Consider the following 12290-nt stretch of genomic DNA (forward strand, 5'->3'; position numbering starts at 1 on the left):
ATCTCAAAGTGGATTATTTCTGCAGCGTATTTTGGACCCATAAATCAGCACACTATAATTAAAACAGTACTTAAAACAATAAATCAACAACACTTAATAACAGCAATAACAAAAAAGACACCAGTAATTATAAGCAAAGGGGTTGTAAACTTGTAAAGGCTCCAACTGAGGCTGCGTCCACGCTACAGAGAACAGTTCAGTTCGAGACCGCTTTAAGTAGCATATTTCAATGCCAAAGGATTCTGGGATTTATAGTTTGTCGGGCCAAAAGAGCTTTCTGACAGAGAGGAGGCTAAATGGCCTACAAAACTACAACTCCCAGAATCCCATCGCCTTGAGCCGCGGCAGGCAAAGAGTAAAGACGTCCAATCGGGAGAAGCGGCTGAGGCTCGCGGGCGGCCCGAGGGCTTTGCTGTGCATGCGCCCTGATCACGTGACTGCCCCCGCTCCCTTTCAAGATGGCGGCGCCCAGGACCTCAATGCGGGGCCTTCATTTCTTGCAGGTGCTCCGGGTTCCGTACCTTTTTCGGGGGAACGGGGGGCGATGCGGACCTTTTGGAGGCGGAAGGCCTTTGGTTTCCTTCTCTCCATAAAGAAGGAAGGAAGGAGAGAATAATAATGGGGTTTTTCATGAGACCGCTTGAACTGCCCTAGCTCAGTGCTAAGGGATTCTAGGAATTGTAGTTTTGTGAGACATTGAGCCTTCTGTCAGAGAGTTCTCTGGTGCCACAAAAAACTACAGTTCCCAGGATTCCCTAGCACTGAGCCAGGGCTGTTCAAGCGGTTTCAAACTGGGTTATTTCTGCAGTGTGTTCAGGACTTCAAAGGTGCTGCAAGGTCCCCTTTCCATAATGGAAGGTCCCCTTTCCATACTGATATTCTAGCCAACCGCATGGCTTGGTCTTCGATTTAAATGTGATGTAAGCTGCTGCAAAGCCACTGCGGTTGTGGTAGTTGTTGTGTGTTTTTGAGTCACTGGCTACTTACAGCGACCGTAAGATGACACCACTGTAGGGTTTTCTTGGCAAAGGAGGTTTGCCATTGCATTCCATGAGGCTGAGGGTGTGTGACTTGCCCAAGGTCACCCAGTGGGTTTACATGGCTGAGCCAGGATTCGAACCCTGGTCTCCCAGAGACCAACGCTCAAACCATGCTGGAACTTCCTCTGAAGAAACCTCCTTGTGAAGAAAATTCCATGATAGGGTTCCTTTAGTGTTGCCACAGCAACCCTGTCATGGGGTTTTCTTGGCAACATCTGTCCAGGGAGGGTTTGCCATGGCCTTCCTCTGAGGCCGAGAGAGTGTGACTCACCCAAGGTCACCCAGTGAGTAGGGGGTGTGTTTTCAAGACTGCCGCTGGACTCACTTCCATTTAATGTAAAAGCAGCGGGAGACACATTTATATGAAGTGAAAAGGAGCCCTGGTGGCGCAGTGGTTAAATGCCTATACTGCAGCCACTCACAAACCATAAGGTTGCGAGTTCAATACCAGCGAAAGGGCTCAAGCTCGACTCAGGCTTCCATCCTTCCAAGGTTGCTAAAATGAGTACCCAGATTGTTGGGGACAGTTAGCTTACAATTTGGAAACTGCTTAGGGAGTGCTTAAGTGCACTGATAAGCGGGATAGAAATATACTTGCTATTGCTGTCTTTGTAGCACCTTTGAGGCAAACTGAAAGAGAGGAGTTGGGAGCATGAAACTGGCTCTGAAAGACAGGCACATGTGGCCTTTTAGAACTATTACAGCAAAGAAACAGCAACAAATCACAATAATTGAATAATCCTTATTAAATGAAATGCTCTATCCATTGCTAAAATTAGAAGACATAGCCCTTAGTCTGGAAAAGCAGTATCCAACAAGGATCTTGTAGCATCTGAGGAAAGAGGCTCAAGCCTAGAAAAACTCAAGCTACCAACTTCTTTCTTTCAGTTAGGCCTGTTCCAGACTGCCAAAATAAAGCTGCTTCGGGTCTCTTTGGAGGTATGCTGTTTAAATGATGCATGAGTCCTAAGAGTCTGGAGGTCGTGCCAAAGCCACACTCCATTCCTAAGCACCAGAGTGCAACTTTGGTGCAGCTTCCAGATTCTTAGGATGCATGCATCATTTAAACAGCATACCTCCAAAGAGACCTGAAGCAGCTTTGTTTTGGCAGTCTGGAACAGGCCATAGTCTCAAAGGAGCTACAAGATTCTTTTGCATACTGATTTTCCAGACTTAACAGGGCAATGTTTCTGAAATCTATCGCCAGAATCATGATGGCTTAATTACTTGTCCCTGAATTCTCCTCCCCTGTCAACTAGGTTCTTCTTTTTTTCTCTGATGACGTTCAAAACACGTGGCCTAAGAATACATTTAAGTGTTTTTCTTGATAATTATTGGATACAAAACTAGTGTGTTGTAATGTGAGACTTAAGCATGTTGGACTTTAAACTTGGGAAAACCTGAATGGAAGTCTTTGATTCACCGTGAAAGATTCTCACTGTTTCTCAGCTTCACTTGTTTCCCAGGATTACTGTCAGGCTAGGAGTAAAAAAACATGCAGGGACACCTCAGTTCACAAGGAAGAAACTCCTTTTTTTTGCAAAGCCTTGTTAATCATTGCTCAGCTTGTCTAGTTGGACTCCTGTCTAGCTGGACTCTTGTCTAGCTGGAAGTTTCGCTTTTCTTCTCTTGTACCAGGATTGACATTGGAGAATGATGATGGAGGGCAGCAGGAGCAGAGACTTTTGCTGTCAGGTTGCTGTAGCAGCTTGCCTACAGTAAATAGTGCATAGTTTCAGCTGAGAAAGAGCAGGATTCTGCTCTAGCTGTGTGCCTGACTACAGTTGGAAAGGCAAACAGCATCTGTCTTCGGTAGAAGTGAATAGTAGAACTAAGGCTGCATCTGCACTGCAGAATTAGTGCAGTTTGACACCACTTTAACTGCCAGGGCTCCATGCTTTGGAATTCTAGGAATTACAGTTTTGTGAGATATTTAGCCTTCTCTGACAGAAAGTGCTAGTGCTGCAAGAAACTACAAATCCCAGGATTCCGTAGGATGGATTCATGAAGCAGTGTCAAAGCAGTGTGGCAGTAGCCACCGAAAAAAGAAAAAGCAGATAAGCCTGCCTCCCCAGCTCCCATATAAGAGGTATGTGGAGGGTCCTGTCCGCACCAGGTGACACTCTAAGGGGAGGGTGGAGCCAATGTTACCAAATACCTGCGTTTTGGCAGAAACAGACTGTGGAATTCACATGCATCCTTTTAAAATGCTGAAGAGATAGTGACTGCCCAAACAGACAGGCCAAAATAAAGCTGCTTTGGGTCACTTTGGAGGTATGCAGTTTGAATGATGCATGCATCCTAAGAGGTGAGAAGCCACGCCAAAGCCACCCTCCAGTCCTAAGGACTGCAGTGTAGCTTTGACGCAGCTTCTGGCCTCTTAATAGGCATGTGTTTTTTAAACAGCATACCTCCAAAGTGATCCAAAGCAGCTTTATTTTGGCCTGTCTGTTCAGGCCCTGAGATTGGGGTGAGACCCAGTGGGAGGAGACAACTTGAAAAGATCCTTAATGTAGCATGATTGGACTCATTTGGCTTTGTGTGACGTGTGGGAAACAGTTTTCCAGGAGTAGCATCTGATGTATTTTTCAGCTATCTCTGCCTTTCCTTTTAGAAAGTTATTGACACATAATTTAGTGAGGAAGTGGAAGTCTAGCGCATGCAAGAGCAAGTGTGTGTCCACTTTGCCTGCTTTCCTTTTTCTTCTCATTGGGTAATTGGTGCACATACTCTCGGCCCTCCATACCCATGGATTCTGCACTCACACATTCAGTCACCCATGGTTTGAAAAAAATTCCAAAAAGCAAACCTTGATTTTCCCATTTTATATAAGGGACACCATTTTACAATGCCTTTGTATATAATGGGACTTGAGTATCCATGGATTTAAGGTCTCCACAGTGGATCCTTGGGTCAAACCCTAGAGGGGACCCCACTGTATATTTATACAATCATGGAGTTGGAAGAGACCTTAAGAGCCATCCAGTCCAACCCCTTTCTGCCATGTAGGTACTCACAATCAAAGCACCCTCGATAGATGGCCATCCAGCTTTTGTTTAAAAACCTCAAAGAAGCAGCATCCTCCACCCTCCGAGGCAGCATCTTCCAATGTTGAACAGCTCTTACTGTCAGAAGTTCTTCCTAATATTAAGGTGGAATCTCTTCCCTGTATTTTCATTGCATTGCTCCATGTCCTAGTCTCTGGAGCAGGAGAAAACAAGCTTGCTCCAACCTCAACATGACATCGTCTCAAATATTTAAACATGGCTATCATGTCACCTCTTTTTGAAGGTACACAGCACACATATACACAGCTAAGACTCCTAGATCCCTTTCACATGTACTGTTGCCAAGCCTGGTGTCAGCCTTCCTATATCTATGCATTTAATTTTTTCTGCGTAAGTGTTGCATTTTACATTTCTGCCTGTTGAAATTTATTTAGTTCTGACCCAGCTTTCTGTTCTGTTGAGGTCAGTTTGAATTTTGATACTGTCCTCTGGGGTATTAGCTACCCCTCTGAATTTAGTGTCATCTAAATAAATTCCTTTAGGCATAAATAGTGGGGCAAAATTGTGTATTATCTTCTTATATTATCAGTCTTTGGTAGTGGTTTATCTCCCCGTTTGGAAATGAAACAATACTCTAAAGCCTGATGTTGTTCTTTTTAGCTTAGCTGTATCCTATTGATTTATCATCAGTTTAGTAAATTGTTGAATTAAAGCAGTTGGTCTGACTGAATTATCTTTAAACTTTTCCATCCAGTTCTTAGATTAGTGTTTTTCAATGGTATACCATGACACAGCATTGAAAATATTTGGGTTTCTGCTCTTCTGCCTTTAAAAATCAGATGTATAGCACTTGAATTCCCATCTTCACTCTAGAGTTGTCATAATGTTGAAAAAGAAAAGGTACTCCAGGATTCACTGGCATAGTCCATAGTACAGGGGACTGATGGAGGGTGCTGGGGAAAGACCTGGAAGCATCAATATTATTTAGACAGAATGATTGCATTCCTAGTCCTAGTAGAGCTAAAGAGAAAATGAGGTCCCAGGGGCTAATATTATCTGGACTATCTGGACATTTACTGCTTAAAGTGTTTATTATCCATTGTTTCTTCTCTTTCTTTTTGTCCACTGATAGTGTCTTTCTGCATTCATCCTTTATTATGTCCTTGGCTTCTCACCACAGTTCTTCTGGTTCTTGGTTGATTATACTCAATAGCATGAATTTATTTCTTACATTGTCAGTAAATTCTGTTGAGGTATTCAGGTCATATTTTGATTGGTTTTATTTTCTTTTTCAGCTTTACTTTACTTTTTGAGATAAGGCGTTCATGATCGGTGCCATAGTGAGCACCGATGAGACAAGAGTATAGAAAACTCCAGGATGAGAAGACAAGCAGCAGACATGTTAAACAATGCAAATGCTATCTGAACCAGCACCACACATTTATAGGAACGTTATGGGAATATGGAATATGAAAAGCATGAGCCAAGGGATACTAGACATAGTAAAAAAGCAAAATAGAATGTGTAAACATAGCAATACTACGGGTGAGAGAGCTAAAATGGACAGGAACAGATCACTAAACAGTGTTCTACTCAGGAAATGAAAAGACATGAAGAAAAGGGGTGGCAAGGAGAGATGTAGCAAAAGCAATCAAAGAATACAGTACTGTACAATGCAAAGTCAGACCTAATCATTTCAGTAAGGCTTCAAGAAAAGTTTATAAATATCATCATAGTTCAAATGTGTGCACCAGCTACCAAGGCAGAGGAAGAAAGAATCGAGAGATTCTGCAAATAAGTACAGAAAGAAATTGACAAGATACCAACACAAGACGTCAAGCTAATCATAGGCAATTGGAATAATAATGTTGGAGAGAAACAAGAATAAAAAAAAAACAGTTAACAAGATTCATATTAGGAAGAAATGAAATAGGTGAGTGCCTGATAGGCTTCTTTCAGGAGTGCTATAATTCTATCTAGACTGTGTTTAAAGAAGTGGAAGCCTGACTAGGGAAGGCAGAGAGAATTGTGTAAAGCCTTCTCTATGCCTCTGTCACTTTGACCAGATAAACTGTTTGGGGAAAGTAGGGATGGAAACCCTTGCATGCCACTTGAACTGTATTTGGACAGAAAAACCAGTGCAGCCTGTCAGGGTTTGTTTCGGTGGGATGGGTGCTCATTATGTGGCCTGGCTGCCATTTTCCCTTCTGGATGAAAATGTCATTTGCATTCTACTTTCTCATACACATTTCATTCCTGTCTTGCCATCGCAGAGCAAGAGTAAAAGCTTTGAGCTGGCGCTGCTGCATAAAGACATCACTGTTTCTCTACATTGGGGAGCAGATGATTGTACAAAGCTGGCTGAGTTGTTACGATATTGTGAACTACAGATTTTCCAATATAATAAAAGATAACTCACAATTAAAATTTAAAACCACCATCAGAAGACTAGAAATCTTTAGAAATCTGAAATACTACCTGAGTTCCCACATCTGGATAAGTCATAGGTAATGTTAGATACAGGTTCTGCTTGGCCTTGAATTGGTTTGCAAACAATCAGGCAAAGCACAGTTTCTCACCCCTTTTAGCTGCTTCTTTTCAGCCAGGGAGCTGGGGGAAAAGAGAGGTCTATCCTTCAAAGATGTGGGTCCTTCTTGCACATGAGTTGTTACAACCATCCTCATGCATATATTCATACAACGTGTGATTGCAGCAGATAGCAATTTTTGTGGTTGCAGTGGCTTGACAAATTGCTGCTGAAGTTTCCAAAGTGATTGCAGGATCAGTCTGCTTTCATGTACAACATTTCTCAACTATGGTATGAATTCATATCAGGACACATTGACACATGTTTCTTTTGCAGCTGAATGCACATGAACCTGTATTGTACAGTGGGCCCTTAGTATCCGCTGGGGTTTGGTTTCAGGATCTGCTGTGGATCTGTGGATGCTCAGTTTGTGGATGTGCAAGTCCTGTTATATTCACTGGGGTAGTAAAATGGTGTCCCTTATATAAAATGGCTAATTCAAGGTTTGTTTTTGGGAATTTATATATATTTAAAATATTTTCAAGCCACGGATGCTTGAATCGGTGGATAAAGAATCAATGGATATGGAGGGCCAACTATATTTAAAGGGGGGAAGTGAACAAAATTTCTATACAAAACAAAAAAGAAACATCAAAGAATCCTATTTACCATAAAGGTTTAATAAATATATTTGTTTTTAGGTGTCACAGGATATTGTTTTTGGCTACCCCTTCAGCAAGTGTTACAAGAAATGTTAGTCATGTCTAGCAGTCTGAAACTGATAAGTTTAGTAACGTCGGACCTGCCTGCCTGCCTGCCATATACAGATATCATACGTATATTGTGTGTATTTGCTTGTGGCTAGATCCTCTCAACCATCTCTCAAAAGACTCTTTTGTACATGCCATTTTTGCTCCATCTTCTCTCGTAGATTCCCCTTGAGTGCATTGGTGACCTACAAACTGTTATACTCCTGCCTAAGAGCATCTTCCAAGTAGCACTACCACTATTTCCTTCTTGTTTGTTTCTTTAGAGTGTTCTTAAGAGACTCTGAAAGAAAAGCAATATAGGAGGAATTAGTAAAATACTGAGAACAAAAAGAAAGATGGCCATGGGATAAAGCCTATGATGCGAACTCTCTGGTATAAGTTAGAGTTAAAGGTGGGTCCCATACCTGTTAGTGTTGTATGTTCAAATGTCTTAAATCTTTGCAGTCTCTGGCTGCATGTATACCAGAGCTCTCTGACAGAGAAGGCTAAATATATCACAAAACTACAAATCCCAGGATTCCATAGCACTCATGTCTGTTAAAGCACTGTCAGACTGTATTATTTCTTCAATGCAGATGAAACCTCTATCAATTGAAGTAGCTTTTCAAAGTATGAAGCAGAATTGTATAAAATAAATATTTTGAAATACCATTATATTTGTGAGTTGTAGTTCTAATGCATGCACTTTATCTACAGGTTTAATTTCATTTATAGACTCTATACAGATCTATCTGAAAGCAAGTTTCATTGAGTACAGTGAGATTTAGTCTCAGGTAGATAAATACAAGTTTCAGCATTAAACTTGGCCTTTTCATTGAACAGAATTTTAACCAAAACTGTCTTATGCAAAGGGGTGTCCAGTACCCAAGCAATTGCTATCTGTGTATGACTTACAATCCGTGTTTCAAATGACAGTGAGGATGTTTTCTTTTATAAAATGGATAAGTTCCCCCCCTCCACATTGTAGCAGAACGTTTTAGTCCAATTGTTTGCATCCATTTGTCTGCACATAACATAATATTTTTCTTGATATGGATGCAACATATGAAACCAGAATATATATCAGTTGAAAAGGTAGAGAAGGGGTGGAGTGTCTGCATACCAAACTTCTTGATTTAATACTGAGCTTTTCCTGCAGAATTGTTAGTGAAGGGCATGTAGAAGGCTTTAAATTCTTGGTATGTTCTATTCTTGTATATTTCTCAGCCATTTTTCCTAATCAATTACCAGACCTCACATCCTTCTATTCAAGGTAAGGCCCTGGAAAGAACTCTTTTTTCTTTCTCTCACCTCCTTGTGTGCTTTTGCTGTTATATTTTGGGAATGGTTTAAAAATCCATAACTAGCCAACAATGAAAACCATGTGGAATTCTGTGGATCAAATTATAATTAAGTAAAAATAAGGAGGAAGTCTAAGTGTGATCCCTCTCTGTTTCCTGAGTTGCTGCTGCCTCATTAATCAGGGCTGAAATGGTTTCGGGAAGCCGCTGGCTTTGTCCCTAGCCCAGCAGCATCTTCGTCCCCTTTCCCACCCCCTGTGTGCCTTCGCAGTGGGGAAAACTAGAGAGGGAAACCATCAATCTTCCTTGTCACATGCATTCATTCTTCTCTTCCTGTGCTCCTTCATTCTCTCCATGTTCCCCTACACACACACACACACACCACCTGTATTTAGGATTAGCTTTCCTTACCTGCTCTCTGTTGCAGAGCCTGCTGCTCCAAAAAAAACCCCAGATCAATTCAGTGACATGCTAGATTTTGATCAGCATGTCTCTTTCAGAGAAAGGCTGCAAAGGCAGACCATGTTCACTTCATTTGTCCTGGACACTGTAATTGCATCTTAATTGTGATTACCAAATTAGATCCAAACTATTTATTTAATTTGCATGTTGCTTTTCCTGTGTATTTTTGGTGTACAGTCCTCTGTATCCACAGATTTTTTTATCCATGGATTCATAACCATCCATGGCTTGAAAATACTTGAAAATACTCAACAATAATAAAAGCAACCTTGTTTTTTTTCTGTTTTATGTAAGGGATGCCATTTCACTCTGCCATTGTATTTAATGGGACTTGAGCACCCACAGATTTTATTTTAATTTTGGCAGGATGTGAAAGACACAAAGAAATTAGCCGAATATGAACAGTATGAAACCCTATGAACATCAAGGAGTTGCCATATGTGAACAGGTGACCTGAAGGCACACTCACAAAATGAGTTAAGTTGTCCTTTGTTTGTTTTTTATTCCTGGTTTTGTGCTTTAACGGCATTTTGACCAGAACTGGAACTGGAAAAATTTCCCTACCTTGCAGTGAGAAAATAAGAACACTGACACTTGTGCCACACTTCTGTGCTTCACACGTTAAGTTTGACCAATGATAATCTAGTAAAATCACCTGAAACACAAACAGGATGCAATAGAAGTTAAAATATATATTCATCCCTGATGCTAATTGGACCTCTTCTAGAAAAGTACTAGCCTAGTCAACCTCGCAGCAGGGTTCCTGTGGAGATGAAAATACTTTTATTTTGGCCTATTACATAATTAGTGGAAATTGTTTCTATGACCTAGCAAGGCCACAGTTTATAACAATATTTGCAGGAGAAATGGAGGAGATAGTCCTAAAAGCACACTGTAGACAACAACAACAGTTTATTTTTACCCGCCTCTCGCCAAGGTTCAAGGCGGTATATAACAAAGATTAAAACACATAAAATCATTTAAATACTATTAAAACAGTGGGCACATTTAAATCATCCAGCATAAATTAAAATATACTAATTTAAAATGTATACTTTAAAATCAACTGGGTAGGCCTGCCAGAAGAGATAGGTTTTTAATACTCTTTTAAATTCAGCATATTCTCTTGAATCTCTCCTAGCAGGCAGGTCATTCCACAATCTAGGGGCAACAGGCGAAAAAGTAGATGTGTATAGCTGTCTGCTGCTTAAAACATTGAAAGACACACTCAGGGAGTTGAATTCTGTGGCCAGAGCTATCAGCTCTGCGTTCTCTGACCTCACATATATACAGCATATACTCAGTTGTAGAACCTATATTTAACTTAGCCAAGCCCAAAACTGGAGCATGCCATTCAAAGGTATAGCTACTTTAAACCCAAGCCTCCTTATACAAAAGTATTTAAAAGGGGTATGGTAGGATTCTAGAGCTCATGACGATTCGCAGATTAAAACGAGAGAGTTGGCTTGTATTAAGTACGTTTGTCCTTCCCAATTTTTACTGCCTTGGCACTCGTGGTTTCGATCATTTGTGAAGCCCATAGCTCCCTCTCTCTTTCCTTTCCTTACTGGCATCTTCCCTCCAGCACCGGGGCCTGTAATTGGCCCTGGCTGTCATCAGGACTCACTTTCCCAGAAATGCTCAGGGTCCAGCATGCACATGTCCTGGCCCCCTCCACCGCAGCCACTGGGCACGCGATATGTCAATTGGCTGCAGCAGAGGGGATGGGACGTGTGCATGCCGGGCCCTAGGCGCTGCTGGAAAAGAGAGTGGTGATGGCTGCCATGGCCGATTATAGGCCCTGGCGGCCTGGGCTCTGATTACAGGTCCCGGTGCCGGGAGGAAGATGCCAGTAAGGAAGGGGATACCATTGGGGACAATGGGACTTGAATATTTGTGAAATTTCAGATTCACGGAGGGGGGGCTGGAATGTATCCCCTGTGAATCTGGAGGGACCACTGTATTCAAGAAGCAAATGGATTTATTGTATATACTCATGTATAAGGTTGGGTCAGCATATCCACGGGTCAATGTAAGTACAGTAATTAAACTCTTGTATAAAAAAAAGGAACAATCCCCTGGTGAAAGGCAAGAGTTTAATCTGTTCTGGAAGCACTCACCCCTCTTTATTCTCTCATCCATCCATCCATCCTTTAGTGTGAACACTAAGTTAGAATTTTGTAAGTTCGTTAGGATTGTTTTCCTTGACTTTTTCCTTTAGATCTTTTGTTACATGCCCCTAAGTTTTATCCTTGGCTTATCCACGGGTCATATCAAATTAATAATTTTGGTCCCAAAACCTGCCTTTGACTTATATATGAGGTCCACTGATGGCCAGGTATGTATGGTAAGTGTCATTCTCAGCTTTCATTTTCATGGGACAAAAATGGCAAGTCCTGAACGGCTGTAGTCTTGAGTCTTCCTCATTGTGTGTATTTCTCCCCACCAGGAACTTTTTGCTCTTTCTCTCTCTCTAAATCCTTTAGCAAACCCACATCTTTTAAGCATGCAGCTCTAATATCCTGACCTCAACATTTCAGGGAGGCACATTCCAGCCCCATGATTTCATGATAGCAGGCTGAGCTCCCTGCTAGGCTGCCTTCTGGCTCTTGCAGGGCGAACAAACACTGAGCTTTATATCCTTGTAGAAGGCCAGCTTTCCATGTGGGTTTTACTGCTGCAATTTAAAGTTTCTACATTTTACGGAAGGTGTTTGTTACTTCACTAATTTTGGTTTATTTTTAATGATATCAAAACCATAAAAAATATGATAGAATATGAATCTGGGAATTAATCTTCATGAGGATGAACTTTGTTATCACAACAGTCATCCCATCTGTTTACTGAAACTATTAATTATTAGTCCAATTGTTTACATCACTTTTTCTGCATGTAGCATAATATTTTTATTGATATGTATTATGACACTAGAATATATTAGTTTGCATCGTTATTACAGTCATAGGCCAGCACAAGAATTTTATATTAGCCGAAAATTATTTGAAAATTAATAATTACTGTGTATGTCTCCCACTTTCCCCATTATTTTACTTTATCACCTCTTTAATCTCATTGTTCTTTCCTCTGTACTGAAAGTATTGCAGTTACTGCAGGTAATCACATTCAGCAAACCTGTAGTATCCTTTGGATAGACAGATATACCATTGCAATATTATTAAATTAGATATGTCATCTCATATCTG

General features: G+C 41.1%; 1 protein-coding gene across 1 annotated transcript in view; it reads left to right on the forward strand.

Annotated features, from left to right (window-relative positions):
• Positions 1 to 447: 447 nt before the first annotated feature.
• WARS2 (tryptophanyl tRNA synthetase 2, mitochondrial) overlaps positions 448 to 12290 on the forward strand; it is a 34778-nt gene continuing 22935 nt past the window's right edge. The window contains exon 1 of the mRNA XM_042452174.1: positions 448 to 503. Within this exon, the coding sequence (XP_042308108.1) occupies positions 459 to 503 (45 nt within the window). The 5' untranslated portion in view covers positions 448 to 458. The remainder of the gene's footprint in view (positions 504 to 12290) is intronic.

The sequence above is a fragment of the Sceloporus undulatus genome, chromosome 2 (assembly GCF_019175285.1).
Source record: "Sceloporus undulatus isolate JIND9_A2432 ecotype Alabama chromosome 2, SceUnd_v1.1, whole genome shotgun sequence".
Lineage (NCBI taxonomy): Eukaryota > Metazoa > Chordata > Lepidosauria > Squamata > Phrynosomatidae > Sceloporus > Sceloporus undulatus.